Below are 17,136 nucleotides of genomic sequence, written 5' to 3'. Positions count from 1 at the left end.
GACATATTTCATGCCTCTTAACATGTTTCATCAGATTTTAAGTGTTCCCACCAATTCATTAACTATTCTATTAACCGTTTCCCTCAATTTAACAAGAATTCATGGTTTGTGAACAAGGATTTGATTTGGATGCCAAGGACTCCACATTGAACTCTTGGTAAGCTAAGTTAATGGTAAACAGTGATCGCATAATAAAGGCAATTCCCAGTTCCTTTTGCTCATAGCCCCCTTTTAAGTAAAACAGCTGTTTGGCCAATCCCTCCTTTTATCTACCACTTCCCAGTCTTTCAAGTGATTCATTCAGAAGGCAGCAGGAGGGGGGGCAATCTACTAAAAGTCAGAAGATCTATGTGTGCAACATAGCCCTCCACCAAAGCCTACAATTCCCCATGGGGATAATCTTCTTTTTAATTAAATAATAGAGGGGGAAGAGCTCACCCTTGTTTTAGAAAATACGAGTTAAAACTTTTGTTTTTTGCTTACTTAATGGAGCCAAATTGTCAAGAGTTTGAATTTAGTATAACTTCCACTATTCTACTTGTTTTCTGAAGAAACTTTTTAAAAAGTCACTAAACTATTTCTATATTAATTTTAAATTACATCATAATAGTAATAAGATTGTTATAAATAGCTCATCTTCCAAGGCCATTAACTACATGTCAAGCATAAAGCTAGTCATTTTCTATGCATCGATTCAATCAATACTCAACTCACAGTACCCCTCAAAGTAGGTACTGTGTACTGCCTTACAGATGAGAAAACTTGAGGTTAATGAAGTTAAATTGCTTGCCTAAAATTTCGTAGAAGGAAGTGGAAGAGCCAGAACTCAAACCCAGATCTGGGTTCTTAAATCTACTACACCATCTGCCTATGGAGGAGAAACAATGCTACCCTACCGGAAGCTTCCATCTCTCCCCTCCCGCCTCCCTTCCTAATTCTCATGCACCTGGTCTCGCAGACACGCCTACTCATTGCTGTGGGTCCTGTGCCACACTGCCTGCCAGAGCATGGCCCGAGTAGAGGCCCGAGTAGGCCTCCAGATTAAGCCACATGGTCCAATACAGCATTCGGAGAGTTCATGACTGGGCCAACTACTAAATACTACTAAGCAGTCGTTTCTCTCCAATTCCCTGTGTTTTTCCATCATGGGACCTCACTAAACGGAAGGTGACTGGCATGAAAGGAGTTGAGTGTCCTAGTGTGCAATGGCCATAGACCATTCAGAAAGGAGACAATCTAGGGCACAAAGAAGACTGAAACATGCATGGACGATGGGAAGTGATTGAGAGCAAAGACCACTGCCATGGGACATCAAATTGCTAATCCAGATCCATGTCCAGCTCACTGCTTACAAGATGATACCATCAGGGACATTTAACAGCCACTAAAAAATCCTTGAAGGGAAGAATTCTGGGGGCAGCCAGAGGCCTGGCTTAGCCCCTCAGGTAACCTTTGCTTATACCCTGAATAGTAACTCTGGAACAATTTTCTTGTTTAAAACAAGGGAATGGAATACTTTCAACTGAAGATATACGGGTTGTAAGGGGCAGGCATTACCTCTTCTTGTCTCCCTTTCCAGGAACTACTGAAAAGGATGCCTTCAACCACATCTCAGAAGACCTTGCACACCTCTGCCTAAAACCCTTGCCAGGCAGGAGTAACTATTGTCCCTAAAAATAAGACACTACCCTCTTTTGAGAGCAAAAACATCTCCCAAAGGTTTCTAAATAAAGCTCTCTTTAAGCCCAAGAAACTCAGGGGGTTGAGTGAGGACCCCGGGTATACAAATTACACTGGTCTTCAAGTCCTATCGCAGAGAGAAAGAATCAATACTTTTCTTCATCACTGTGGACCCCGCACGAAAGGAGCTGGCATGAAGGTGGATGGGGAGAGACCCCTGGACGCCTGGTGCTCAGTTCTGGTTACTGTTTTTGCTGAATGTAAGAATCCTGAAGGTCACCAGGACTCAGTGAAGACAACTTACACTGATGTCTTGGTTGGTTTTGAAAATGTTGATATAGTGGGTGTAGTGGCTGTCGTCCATCTGCCGCAGGATGGCAATCATGCACGCAACAAAACTCCCCTGCAGGAGAAAAAACACAGGCCCCAAACCCCTTAGACCAACTGACAAACAAGATTTGGGCACATGTACTTGGCTTTCCCACCCAATCACCTAAGCAGGGACCAAGCAAACTGGAAACATTCCAAGGATTCCCAGGGTACTCGCTGTGCTGTTTCTGCCCGAATTGACCTCTTCAACGTTGGGGTGAGGAATGTGGAGGGCTTCCCACATCCCGTGAGCAGCGAAGGTTTGTGCAGCCCGTAGGTCAGGGGCCACTGCCTTCACGATCTCAGCTAGAGTACTAGTGAAACCCCAGCTTGTGGACTCCAGCTTCTTGTTGAGGCAGAGTTGTTGGCTAGAGGTCCAGAGAGAAACATCTGGAATACTTAGAGTGTTGGGAGGAATATGGTTTGGAAGAAAAAGAGAGACAGCAAAACAGAGCGGAGGAACAGAGAAGACAGGAAGTGAGGCTCCTGGTGGAACACTTCAATGTCATTTCTGCAACTCTAGGAGCCTGGAGCCAGTTACTCCCAGTATGTCACGCATGTGTAACTGTGCACCTATTAGATGATTACTATCATTTCTATTTTTGAGGTCAGGAATTACATATTTAATGTGCTTTTCCCTCATCCAAATGTATTTGATTATAATTTTTCTAGCCAGAGGGCAAATATCCAGAGGTAAATAGCTTCCTGTATTGGCATCATTATGAAAACAACACAAATTTAAATGAATTTGGCACAGAGCAGATGAATATACAGCTGTTCTTGGGATGGAGGGAATGACTTTCTAAACCCAAAAACAACCAAGTCTATTCGTGTACATCTCCTTCTGAATGAGTCTATCTATACATCTTTCGTTTTAAATTGATTTTTCTAATTATAACACAATGTAAATGTAATGCACTAAGGCTTGTCACATATACTGCAACCCAGCATTGAGTTTATATTCCCATCAGTGTCTACATCATTGTTTCTCCAGGCTTTTACCTTTCATGGTATTGAGCTTTTATTTAATCTCATTTTTGGTTAATTTGCATTTCCTGCTTTGAATTACACATTCTGTCCATATATTTGTCAGTCACTTATTTTTCTCCCTTTGCCGTTTGCTCATATTCTTTATCCTTTTTTAATTAAAATATGTTTTAGTGGTTTGTAATCGCTCTTTAAATATTAAGGTTATTAGCCACTTATCACATATTTAAAAATGAATTTTTACAGTTTGGTGCTTAAAGTTTCATTTGCTTATATACATTTTTTTTCACATATAAGACTTTAAATTTTTTACCTAATAAAATCTATTGTCTTCTTTGATGGTATCCTTTCAATTTTTTAAAAAATCATGAATCTCTTTTCTCTTAAAAATAGGTATATATTCATTTATATTTTCTTTTAGCTGCCTTAGGATTTAATTTCTTTTTTTTACATTAAGCCATTCATTCTATCTGAAATTTATTTTGTGGTTGTAACATAAAAGTCAAACAGATTTTTTCCACATTGTTCATATATTTTCCAAATAAAATTTATTAAAAATCTTCACTTTCCCCATTGAAAGGTAAAATTTTTCATTTAATCTAAAGTCTCCTTTTAAATTCCCTCAGTTCTGTCCTGTTGATATATGTACTCAATTGCTTGAGTCTAACACTATTTTAATTACTGCAGCATTACAATGTTTTCAAATCTGGCATGCATATCCTGCATTATCACTTCTACTGGGATATTCATTATGTGTATCTTCCATTTATTTTTTACTCTAATATTTTTGTGACTGCATTAAATTAACAGTTTTTGAAATTTCTGCATAGCTATTTTTGTAATATAGAAAGGTCGCTGAATAATATTTATTTTGAAACCACTTAGTTTAATAAATTATTCATCAGTTATTAAGATTTCAGTTAACTCTCTTGGGTTCCCTAGATATGGTAGCCATTTCAGCTAAAAATAATGACAATTATGATATTTTTCCTTTTGAATATATATTTAGAGTATTTTTTTTGGTCTTATTACATTGGCTAGAACTTATAGAAAAATCTCAACAGTGTTGAGATTTAATATTTTAATTCTCCTTTTTATGGCCATTACCTACTGTGTACCTGGTGACTGCATGTTAAAAACATCTCCTATTCTTAATTTGGAATAGATGTTATATCACATATAATTTGGCATCTTTGGAGTCATGAAGCATTTTTCCTTTTATTGAATTGATATATTTTATTAATGAACCCTCTAATATTTAACTATTCTTGAATACCCAGAACTTTATTAAGCCATCTCTATAGTTATGAAAACAATACATATATAGTGTGTGTGCATATGGATATGTTATATATATGTATGTGTGTATTTCTTTTTGTGACTGTGTCGTTGCCACTTTGTATGTCTTTCCCTCGCTTTCTCCGTCTTATGTTTATCTTTCTCAAGCATTCTCGCTGTGCTCGCTCGGTCCCTCTGTCACTCATGCATCTCAGCCATGTCCACAGCCATCATCTTGCTTTAACAGAAACATGGCAGCAGTTCAGCCACTTTCACATTCACATCCTCATCCTTCCCTTCAAACATACTGAGCCAACATCCCTGAGTTAAACAATAAGAGGGGTAATGGATGATTCTACTAACAGGAGCTGAATAGGTAAATTTAAATTCAGACATAGTAAGTATTATCTATATCATTATGTGTATCAATATATCATGTCCTAAACAGCATAGTTACCAACCTGCCTTTCTTTAAATATTCTTTACATAATGGCAGCAATGGTGTGGCATTAATGGTGTGTCCAGCCAGTAGCTATACCTTTAATACAAGAACTGAATCCTTTTATAATAAGCTTTGGATCATCCTGAGTTTTGATCTAGCAGAAAGATGTTTTGCTTCAGGCATTTCTCTACATTCTTATTTGGATCGGCTCCAGCACCTGTATGGAGATCTATGAGGGACCTCTTAGGATTTCTGCCTTCGCCGGAAGGCCTTTTCCCACACACCCACACTCCCTCACCTTCTGCAAGTCTTTGTCCAAATTCTACCTTCTCAGGAGAGCCATTCTTAACCATCTTGTTTAAGTTCTCCCACCCTTATCCCGCACATTTTTTTTCTCCAGAGCACTTATCTCCTCCTTCTAACATTATTTGTTATTTGTATTATTTGTTGTTGCTGTACTACTAGATGGGAAGCTCTGCTACGGTCGTGATTTCTGTCTGTTCTGTCCCTGATGTATCTCCAGTGTCTAGAAGAGCACCTGGCATACAGCAGCTCCTTAATACATATTCGTTGACTAAATAAATGGTTTTTATTTACTACAGCAATTTGGGATAGCTTTCTTACTATGTCCTCTAATGAAAATCTAACTATATCTTTTAATATCACAAATAAAAGATGTTTTGCTTTTATAATGATACAACTTGGCTTTCAATAGTTACCTGTGGTTTCAGTCATATTTTCTGACATCTAATAGACAAAGTAGATGGAGAATGAGACGCCAGAGCAACACAGGCACTTCTAAAAGCATCTTAATCACAGGTTCTTGAAAATGTTTGTTTTTTACTTTGAACCAAAAGCGCTTTTCTCTGAACAAGGTGCCGATCTATACGCACACTGAACATTAGTGGAACCAGGATGCAAGGGGGAAACTGAACTGACCCGAATTCTTCCCAGGCACCCATAGGACACAGTTGGAAACAACTTGGTAAAAGCTGCTGGGGACGGGGCTGGCTGACAACATGCCCAGGCTCTGAGCCAGGCTGGCTGCCTGGTCCCAACCCTACTTCAACCCTCTGGCATGTATGTAACCTCACCAGGTTTCTTAACCACTCTTTGCATGTTTCCTCATTTGAAAAATGGAGCTAATGAAAGAGCTTCCTAACAGGATGGGTGCAAGCTTTCGTTGAATTATAAAGCACTTAAGACAGTTTCTGGAACACACAAATAACTGGCTAATGACTTCTATTATCAGCACTACAGCTGGGAGCTGTCACTATTATGGGTCTAACGAGGAGGATCCAGACAGAGCCTGCAGAGACAGAGTCAGAACTAAATTACTTGAGATGGTAGAGGAAATGCTGAAGGCAGCTACCAAAACCACTCGTTTTCTACTCACAAAGACTCAGATTTTCCTTGAATAAAATATTAAATACTCAGAATATTCGGTCCAACAGAAACAGCGTTATCAGTCTCCCTAGGGTGCCCGCACGTCTCGGTGGGTCTTGGTGGGTCTCCGCTTTAATATATTAGACCAGGCTTTTGTTTAACCTTCAACCTGAGCAAGACTCCTCAGGAATGGACCGGCATGCCTTATATTTAGGGAACCCTTAAAAACGCTCCCCTTAACCTTCCCACCCTGTTGGGTCGTCTTCCCACAAGAGAAAATAAGAGTTAAGATCTGCTTGCAGTGGTAACACGCCACCCATCCCATCTGGGGAGGCTGGGAAGTTCCAGACCCCTCACGCCCAAGCCACAGTGTGTGCAGGCACAGATGCACACGGGGCTGGGCGGAGCCTGAGTCTGGTCCAGGACGCTGGTCCCAGGCCTCACATTAAGGCAGGTGGGACGCTGAGGCAGCAGCGGCAGAGGGCCCCTGAAGCGATACTCACGACGTGGGGAGACTGCCGGTTCATCGCGATCACGGTCCGATTGATCCTCCTCAGCAGCCGCTCCATGATCAGCTGTATGTGCATGGCCGTGGGGCCCTGGGGAGACAGACAGGCACACCCCTTCTGACTCAGGGCACTTTTCTGCGGGAAACCTTGAAAAGGAGGTTTCTGGCTCCTCCCTCCCAAGCAACCTCTCATCCAAAAGGAAGACAGGGTTGCACAGAAAAATACCTAAGGGTTTCCTTTTCTTCATATCTTTGCCTGCACTTGTTTGTTGATTTATTGATAAAAGCCATTTCCGACAGGTGTGAGGTGATATCTCATTATGGTTTTAATTTGCATCACTCTGATGATGAAAACATTTAACTTTTTTCATATGTCTCTTGGCCACCTGTATGTCCTCTTTGGAGAAGTGTCTATTCAGGTCCTCTGCTCATTTTTTTATTGTGTTGTTTGTCTGGACAGCCCAAGCAGACTAACATAGGGATTTAACAGTTTGATTCTGTGACTTTGAGCAATTACTTAACCTTGTTGAGCTTCAGTTTTTCATAGCTGCAAATAAAAAGGTTCCCTTACAGGGATTAGTTAGGCAGATGAACACAAAAATGCCTCATTACTGTGTGCATCTGCCCAACTCATTTTTTATTTTTCCTTCTTTCTGTTTTTGTTTTATTGGGGCGGGGGCGGGGGTGATTTAGTGTTCCACTCATTCAACTTCAACTTATCAATATTCAACCTGACTTTTCAAAGCCTTTACCCATTCTTGCTTTATGATATATATTTTGAAACTCCTGGTTAATGTTTCAAATAATTAAATCATTGCCGAATGTAGTTTTATTAAAACATCAAGTATTGTTAGCTTCCCCTCTCCCTCACTACTTTCCTTCCTTGCTTTTTATTACTTATTTATTTGCTTCTCATTTCTTTGAATGAAAGTGATTCATAAAACCTGCCTCTTGCCCTGGTGGGGCGGCTCAGTTAGTTGGAGCATCGTCCTGTACATCAAAAGGTGGTGGGTTCGATTCCAGTCAGGGCACATACCCAGGTTGCAAGTTCAATCCCTGGCCTGGGTGCATGCGGGAGGCAACTGATCGATGTTCCTCTCTCACATTCATGTTTCTCTCTCTTTCTCCCTTATCATCTCTAAAATCAATTAAAAATTAAAACAACAACAACAACAAGCCCCCTGCCTGTCCTGGTGATGCTGCTTTCACCTCCAATTACGTAACATTTCCATACTCTAGACCTGAGGAGGAGTGTTAAGTCGTCAAAGGGCCTTGTGTGGAGGAATGAACAGCATCCCCTGAGCCCTTAAGAGATTTGCCCTCCAGCAGGAGAGCTGGGGCATGAGTATGAATAAGCAACGCACAGAGATGCCCGAGGTCAGCTCCAGGAGGGCAAGGCACTTGCTTCTCTTGTTCCCTCAGGCATCCTTAGACCTATCGCAGGGCCTGGAGCATGGGGGCGGCTTAATAAGTGTTTGTGAACCGAATTCATAGCTCAAGGTACCAAAGGATAATGCCCTTAAAAAAGACAAGGAGGCCGAAGGGAACTAGCAGAGTGTGGGAGTTCGGGCAGGATTGTGCCAGGAACAACTTCTTGGAGGTGTTTATTGCAGCTGGACTTTGAAGAATAAGGACAAGGAGGAGATAAAGCTTTGGGAAGGAGAGGGAATCCTGGACTATAAAAAAGTGCCAGTAAGTAGAACCAGGAATTAGCTGAGGAGATGAGAGAATACGGGAAGACACAGGAAGTTAGCTTGTATGTTTTTAAATGCTTATGGTGGGGGGAAAAAGCAACATACCATCACCACCAACAAAAATGATTGAATTTACTACTTTAACATAGTTTATAGATCAATAATTTAGAATGCCTATGCTCATTACAGGAAACATTATAGGGAAGAGAAAAATAATTTTTAAGCCAGTTAAAAAAATAATTTTTAAGTCATTTCTGAAGAATCATTCTCTGTAGTAAGAAGGTAGACAGAGATATTATATATATTTTTTAAAAAACAACAATAACAGGATCAGAAGTAGAAGAAGCCTAAGAAGTCATCTCGAACAATTCCGACATATTATTGAATGGCAAAGTGGGCACCATGAAATTGCCAAAGGATAAAGAGCTGGTAATACTGGGACTAGAAACCCAGCACTGCCCAATTCCTGTGTCTCAGACTAGTTTAGGCTCATTTACGTAAATGCTTTGAGAGACCGTAGCCCTCACTAGGCCAGAGTGCCTAGCACACTGTTGCCAACTTTATGGGGTTTTGAGCTTCATTTTAGTTTTTTAATTACTGAGTTGTAAAGAGTTACAGTTTAAAAATGTTATTGTTATTATGACATGAGTAATCACATTTATCTATTTGTCACAAAGTCCTTGGTTAGAATCAAATCCTTAATCACAAAATTCCTTATGGGAAAGTTACTCCATTTTATAATGTGGTTTCTAAGAATACATTTAAGCAAAAAAAAGGGGGGGGTGAGGATAATCTATAATTAATACTAAAAATATTTATAGTAAAAATTGGGGCTCAGGGAAAGAAGAGACAGCAGGTACATAGCAGTGTGTCCTGCTGTCCCTCCATGGCGGAGGTGTGAACTCTCAGAAATGCAGGCATGCCCATGTCATGGCCAGCAGGAGACGAGTCAGGCTGTGGCCAAACTGGGGTGGACGCTGAGAGGTGAACACAGGATCTACCTATGGGGAAAGGGCAGCGTTTCTCCTATCCCTCAGCAGAACTGAATCTTAAGATATCGGTAAGAGAACGGGCTTAGGCAAAACCAACAGTGATTTCCCTGCTCTGTAAGTTAATGCCATGCAGCCATCGTGGGAGGTGGTGGCCATGGTTAGTGACATCGCAAATCCAGGCTGATTCCGCCCCGGACAGGTGCCTACATCATAGAGACGAGGCCAGATAAGAAAACATGTAATTTCCTCGAGGCTCCGAAGGATCGGCGTCAGAGACACTGTGAAAATGAGAACTTCCAAGAATCCCAGGAACATCTACAATGGTGTGGTCAGGTACCAGAGGTAAAGAAGGCCAAGGTTTCTGCGTAAAAAGCAACGTGTAAACAGGCCTCTGGTTCTGACAGGTGCTCACAGGGTCTCACAGAGGACAAGCAGGAGAAGCGGGCAGTGCGGGCCCCAGCGGCAAGCGGACTCTCCTGGCCAAGACTTGCAGAGCAGGCTCCAGCCAGGACAAGCCTCTCTAACCATTTCCAAAATGGGGGCGGCCTGCCCAGTACCCAGATTCTCAACTGCCCGGGCCAAGCCCTGGGACCCGGAAGGCCACACACAGCGTCATCCTCGCCCGCGGCAACGGGACCAGTGTGTGCTGCGGTCCACATCAGTGGCCATTCGACTCACCACATCTTTCCTGTCCAGCACTTCCAGGATGCTGCTCAGAAGCTGCGAGCTGGCCTCATGGTCAGGCTTGCTGGAGTTGTCGTCTAACTGGCCGCTGAGCTGGTCTGTGAGCAGCGGCAGGAGCACGTCTCTGCACTCTGAGACAGAAGATGAGACAGCACCGCTGCAGGGCAGGACCACCTGCTGAACGCCGCTCCCCCGCTGCACCGCCTGCCTGTTCCCCAGCCCCGGCTGGACTCCGCCCTGCAGCGCTGGATCCCTCAGGAGCACCTGAGTTTAGGAACTTCAGTCCTGAAACTCGATTTTTAAAACTCAGAAAATTGTACCAATCATAGGTAACTGTAACACAATGCTTAAATTATTTAACAATTTCTTTAGCCATTTTTAAAAATTGCCAACTTGATACTTGAAAGCAAAGCCATATGAAACTAATAAACTAAGCAAGTTATACAGTTAGAAATTTTGTTTTGACAGAGACAGACATAGATACAGAGAACAGACTGATGGCTGCCAGCGGGGAGGGAGTGGGGACCTGGGTGAAACAGGTGAAGGGATGGAGAAGCACTGATTGTAGTTACAAAACAGCCATGCGGCTGTAAAGGACAGCACCGGGAATGTTGTCAGTAACACTGTAATCACTATGTATGGGCCAGGTGGGCACGGGAAATATCAGGGAAATCACTTTGTACAGCATGTGATTGTCTAACCACTATGCTGTACACCTGGAACGAATACCAAGTAATATTGAATGTAAACTATAGTTGGAAAAAATGTGAAAAATAGAAAAAAAAGTAAGATAATTTTGTTTTGACATTTTCTACCTAACTGAAAAATTTACTCTAAAATTCTTATAACTACCCAGCTTCACTACAACACTGTAATGTGCCTCACGGACATTCTGTCCACGTTTTCACAGGCACATGGGCTTCACAGAGTAGAGCCTGCATCTTCCTTTTGGAATCTTCACCTCGTAAACATTACATGGCGAGTCTATATATCCCGGCACTCACACTCACAGAGTGACGGTCAACAGTGAGAATACTTCCCCTAAATGAACCCAAATAGGGCATGCTTGCTCCAAGGGCGCAAACGGCCACCTTCCCTGGCTTTTATCCTTTCTGCCTCTGCATCCTCAGAGGCAGAGGCATAACAAGATGTTTAGTAATATTACATTTTCTACTGCAGAGCACTCACTAGTTTTTTGTACTACTTCCAACTGTGTCCTTGCAAAAGGTGAAATCTCTAAGCACAAATTCATAGGGTCACAAACCATCAGAGTCAGAGGTTTCTCATTCAATCTAGTTCAAGTCCTTCGTTCCACAGAAACAGAAGTGGAAACTTAAAGTCACATGACCGGCCAGAGGCAAGGCCAGGATGGTTCTATCACCACGACTCACTCAACTTTCCTCTTTCTGAGGAGTCCTGCTGGTCTCACTCGCCTCCCCCAGGCAACACAAATAACAGGAGGTCACCCTCAGGACTTCCTGACCTGCTGGAAGATGCAAAAGAAGTTCCCACAGCTGCCCACTCTAGCCAGTTTGGGGTTTATTGGGGGAAAGACTTGCTATCGGACCTCTTCCCCATATCAGCTTTGGGTCAGGAGCACAGTGATTTAGACTTAGTGGCTACATGCCTGACTCTCCAAAAAATGAATAGTATTTTACCAGTGAAAGTGTTTTCTTTCTCCTCCCTCCTCCCCTCCCAGCAGTTTGCTAGTAATCCCCCTCCCAAAAAAATCACCCCTTTGATTTATAGTGTTTGCCAATTTCCATGGTGTAAATACTTCCACCACGGTTGATTTTCAGCTATTCATGTGACATGACTGACATGGAGATAGGACTAGATGCATATAATAAGTAGTGCTGGGCCAGATGCGCCATATTTTTAAGTTGCCAACTTAATACTTGAAAGCAAAGCCATGAAACTAATAAACTAGTTGACCCTTGCCCTAGTTTTCAAGGATATGCTACATATGGTCCAAAGAAGCAGCATTTATTTAAAAGGACTATCTTTCCTGCTTGCTTGTTACTTGCTGGGGTTCCTATTTTGCAGACAAAGCTCCCTAATTAATGAAACACTTGACTGTTCTAATTAAGGAGCACAGGGTTTGACTCTTTTAGGAACTATTGCAGATACCAAACTGACTTCACCTTCTCCTTAAAGCTGGTTTCCCAGGAGGTTCTTAAGTGCCAGCAAACAACCGGCAAGGACATCAGTGGCACTTAACAGGGGGCCAGTGTTGGCTGCAGAAGCAAGAGCAGGATTTCAACAGGCAGCTGGTTTTGGTGGAGACTTACCCGACTGCCGAAAAAGATTACTCTCTACGATCTTGCTCATGCAATTCAGCTTCTGGCGAACTAACTGGTTGTCAGGGATGCTCTGAATGAACTTGCAGAAGAGCAAGCTGGAAGAGAGCCCGTGGTTAGCGTTTCCATGGCGCCAAGTTCAAGGTGCCCTTACCCAATTCCCCTCTGCTCTGAGGTTCACCTGGAAATCTCTCCCAAACGACCTGAGAGTCTGTCTCGAGGAAGCAAAGGAGAGACTATATTCCTTGCTCACTACAGGGCTCAGCCTTAGAGCTAACTCTGCTTAAACTTCCCAAGTACCCCCAGGGCCATAACCGCTTTCAGACCTGCCTTAACACTCAACTTCTGCAGAATCCCTTTTTGCTAACTCCGCCCCAGTGCCCACTGTCATCTGACTTAGCATTCCTGGGATACTTAGGTATAGGGTTGGAAGCATGTTATTATGTACTTTCTTCTGCAGTTAATTTTAGGTCTGCGCGTCCCATTTCCCTTGACAACGTGCAAACCTCTTCAGAAGCAGGCTTTGTGGCTTCTCTTGAGTGTTCCCAGAAATGAGCACAAAATGGTTCAGTGAATATGCTTTTTGCAATTTACCTGAGCTCAACAGGATCGAACACCAGTTTGACGTCGTTAATTATGCTAGGAAGGTACTTCAGAGCTGCGCCCTGTAAGGAAACACCACAGGCAGCGTCAGTTGCCGAGCAGGACAAACACAGACTTCACTGCTGCAGCCCAGGACCCGAAGGCTCGGCTCTGAAACAGGGAACTGGGCACAGGTGTTCTTGCAACGAAGAGGAACGCTGATGTGACACACAGCCTCCTCAGATCTTTTCTTCCTGGAAAGTCAGGGGGCACAGCGTTCTGTCTGCACTGTGGACAGGCTCTGCCCATGTGGGATTCATGTTTGTATCCAAGAGGTAGTTAAAACCTTGACCGCTCCCTCACAACTTTGCCCTAATGAGCAAAGAGGAAATAATAAAGTTCAAAAGTGAGTCTTTAGAGATTACCTATTTTACAATAAAAAGGTGACAATGATGAAAACGATGGTGACCCTGAGCTTGCGGAAAGACCAAGAGAACTAAAAATAAAAACCTTCCCCCTTTAACATCAGAATCCAGGGCTAAATTCCCAGGGGCCGCACCAGTCATTCAAGGGATTTCTAAAAGGACAGCTTGTTTCTGGCAAACTGGCCCTTGAGAATACAAAAGTGCAATAAACGTAAAAGGTTTTCTCCTGTACTTTCTGTAAGTCATACTAAAATTCACAAGAACTAGTTTTCCCCCTGCTGAGACTAGTTCAATGCTGACCCAGGCCATCCTCACTGACAGTGTTGGGGTCCCCACAAAGCCATCCTGACCTTGATCTTCACAGCTTCCTCCAGAGGCCTGTCCATTAGTGTATTGAAAGCGAGAAATAACTGGCGAATTGAGTTATTAAATTCATCTCCATCTTCACTTTGGCCATAAAATCTTAATCAGAAAAAGAGAAAAGCAGTGAGATTTTCCATCTTTAAAAGAAATTTTGAGATATACCTGTTGCCTAAACAACGGTGGAGACCCATGCCTCCCTTGGTCACCACTTGGAATTGTACAAAGAGAAGTCGTAGCTGCTCTGAGGTAGTTTTGAGGAGAAACCCAGTGGCCCGAGAAGTTATCACCACCTGCTATGACCATCAGGGAGGTCATTTGTATGTATGGACCGTCCTACCACAGAGCTCTCAGCCGGTCCACTATGGCCAGCCCGTCAGGAGGGATGCCGTGTGCTGTCGGAAGACCACCTTGTTGATGGCCTCATGCTGGTGGTCTCGGGCCACTGCCGGCACGGAGAGAACACAGGAAGCTGCTTGGCCTGGAGTGGCCGATGAGTCCAGCATGCTCACCTGCCTTCCTCAGCTCAGGAGCAGGATGCCCAGTCAGCTCGGAACGCCCAGCTAAGTGCCCTACACAGCACACCTGCTATGCTCTACTCTTCAGCCTCACTCTCCCCCTCTTCTGTCACTCTAACCATTTTGTCTCATCTAATCAAGTCCTGGCCTTTTGAGTTGAAGTTTCAGACAATGGGTAGAAAAGCCCCTCACCCCAGAAACGTTCTGAACCCAGCCCCATCCGCCAGTCCAGTTAGTGTGACTCTGTCCATTGAACTGGCCATGCTGGTTCCTCCCCAAGAGGGGTCTTCCCGGACACAGGACACCTTAGTCTTTACTGACGCATGCTTGTGTGATTAAAGTGCTCTGAAGTCTTCAAGACGTGCCCACCAACTGAAAGGTGGTTCATCCGCATCAATAAGTATTACTGGACGAATGTGGCTTTCTCTCTCTCTCTCTCTCTCTCTCCCTCCCTCCCTTCCCTTCCTTCCATTCTCTCTAAAAAGCAATAGAAAAAATATCCTCAGGTGAGGATTAAAAAAAAAAAATCAACCACTTAAATTTTTCTTTTGTAACTTGTTTTCTATTGTTTAGAGATATTTGTCAATCATTTCTTGCTTCATAAGAGCCTTTAATCAATAAAGGCTTTGATCTGTGCTATAAGCTACAAGCTTTTTTTTTCAGGTAACTTGTTTACCTTTGTTTATAGGTTTTAAATATACAACTTTTTAAAACATACATGCTCCAGTCTGCAGACCCCTTCCTTCTGCCTTACAGATATATTTAACCGTTTGGAAATCCAGCTACAATTACTGAAGGTCAGGGATGCACCGCATTGCAAGCATTCCCAGAAAAGGTACTTCCTCTTTCCTGATTGCTCCTCTCTCTGAAGGAGCTGTTATTCCAGGAATCCAAACTGGAAATTATCTCATCTCTGTTTCACCAGGCAGCTAAGCATGGTGTCAGCAAAGAAACACACATCCCAGGAAACATCACCCCAAACAACTGCCACCATTCCCCCTCTACTACCAACAACAGCCATGGTCCTAGATTTTACACCCAGCACTGCCATGAAGCCCCCTGCTGTGCTAAATACACTCTTTCCTCCCTAGAGCTGCTGTCACCAACAAAGGCTTCCAGCAAACTGCACATGTTAGCCACCGGCATCCCTACGTCCTTCAGTCATTACTGCCCTAGAAATTCTACTGATCCAAATGGACTTCCCATGGACCTTCTCTGATGGTTTCATAGTCCACCTCCATCTTCAGCCCTGAAGTTCTGAAATTTGGCAACTCCATGACCCAGAGCTCGCAGCGCTGAGCATGAGCACGAGGATGAAGGAAAACTACATGGGGAATGGGCAGTGTCAACACCTTGTTACAGTGACCATTACCTCAAGTAGAGCACTCTAGATTGGATGATGAATCTAAACAAGTACTTTAAGGCTTTCAAAGCAGCAAAAAGCAACTCTGTCTTGCTGGAGTCGTCTGCATTAGCCACGTAGAAGTTCAGTACCTTGGAGAGTTTCCTGAAAAGGGTGAGAAGGAAATGTCACTGGGAAAGTGGTCCTCAGAGGCTGGGGTGAGCCCTGCAGGGAGGGGACCTGGCACACTGGGGGAACAGACGTCACAGCGGCCGTTTTCTCCTCTAGACTATGTCCTGAACGGGGAAGTTAGCTCCTGCTCCTTTGCAATTTACTTCCCTCAGGGCAGTCTAGATTCAGAGCTTCCTTTCTGCTTAGCTAGAGGAATGGTTTCTTCCCCTTTGCAGGATGTTACAACAGGATGAAGAAATGAAAGAGTTGAAGATTCAAATCCCGAAAAGACATTTTCGTCTCTGGTATGTTATACAGATGTTTTTAGATGTTCCTTGAAGGGAGAGATTGCCCATCTGAGACAGTTACCTTAAAGGGTGTCTCATTCCCTTCCATCTGCCCAAACCTGTGGCAATCAGTAACTATCGAGCCAGAAGGAAACATCATGAGTGTGGGGAGACCAGGGCACCCTTGGTCACGAACTCCCGACAGACAGCCCTGGTTAGAGATTGCAGACGGCTCCTTTTGTCTTTCTAGAGCCTTCAGACGAGGCACTGTCTGAATCTTCTGCTAATTCACGCTTTTGAGGGCACTGATATTGTGAACTTCCCTTCTGGGAATCTCCGAGTTTCTAAGAGAAAATCCAGAGGAAACATGTGGCCAAATCCAGATTCCTCTCACCAGAGCACTGCATTTCACTCTGTGTAATGAAGGTGCCTGTCAGGACCTCCTCGCCTGTGGCTGCCGCCGGCGTGGAAAGTAAAGCCACTGGTATCGCTGCTACTTCCCCCCTGCAGTGGGCACTGCAGCCCCCGTTACGCTGTAGGACACCTCTTTTATGTCCCGTGTGTATTATTACATTTCTGGACTCTCATGCAAATAAAACTAAGGAGTTGTATAACTCAGAAGAGGACACAACGGATGCATGATTTGACCTAACGATCGGGTCAGCAGCTACCCCAACAGACCAGCCGGCAGCAATTGGCATGATCTGGCAAAAGCCTCTGTCAGAAGATCTTGCTGACCTCTGCTACATTCCTGTCACTACTTGTCACACTGCTTTGCACAATAACTGGAATGACAGGCCACGCAGACCACATGATGAACTAAGCACTCCTGGGCACAGTGCAGAGCGAACATTTGCTGCTCTCTTCAGTCAGGGACCAAAGACAGAAAGAAAGCTACGCCACGGAAGAGGGAGAGACCATTCCCTCTCATGCAAAGAAGGGGAAATGAAGTCTTCTCATAGTTTATGAGTAATAATTCTACAGTACTGTGGCATAGGATTGAGAGCCCGACGTGCTCTTCTACCAGACATGGTTTTGTTTACTCCACTGTTTGATCCCCAGGGCCTCAGGCTAATCTCACTGACACCCGATTGCAAAGATCCTGAATATGGACAGCTGTTTTGGCTGATG

General features: G+C 43.6%; 1 protein-coding gene across 6 annotated transcripts in view; it reads right to left on the bottom strand.

The window, feature by feature from the left end:
• The window catches only part of DOCK5 (dedicator of cytokinesis 5), a 155,927-nt gene that overhangs the window by 49,519 nt on the left and 89,272 nt on the right, over positions 1-17,136 (bottom strand). For all 6 annotated transcript variants that reach the window (XM_023759110.1, XM_023759112.1, XM_023759111.1 and 3 more), the window contains 7 exons: positions 15,578-15,712; positions 13,678-13,789; positions 12,915-12,985; positions 12,312-12,418; positions 10,015-10,151; positions 6,646-6,741; positions 1,985-2,083 (listed from right to left, as the gene is read on the bottom strand). In XM_023759110.1, the coding sequence (XP_023614878.1) occupies positions 1,985-2,083; positions 6,646-6,741; positions 10,015-10,151; positions 12,312-12,418; positions 12,915-12,985; positions 13,678-13,789; positions 15,578-15,712 (757 nt within the window). The remainder of the gene's footprint in view (positions 1-1,984; positions 2,084-6,645; positions 6,742-10,014; positions 10,152-12,311; positions 12,419-12,914; positions 12,986-13,677; positions 13,790-15,577; positions 15,713-17,136) is intronic.

This window comes from Myotis lucifugus, unplaced genomic scaffold (genome assembly GCF_000147115.1).
Source record: "Myotis lucifugus unplaced genomic scaffold, Myoluc2.0 scaffold_148, whole genome shotgun sequence".
Lineage (NCBI taxonomy): Eukaryota > Metazoa > Chordata > Mammalia > Chiroptera > Vespertilionidae > Myotis > Myotis lucifugus.
This window is presented reverse-complemented; position numbering and strand designations above follow the sequence as displayed.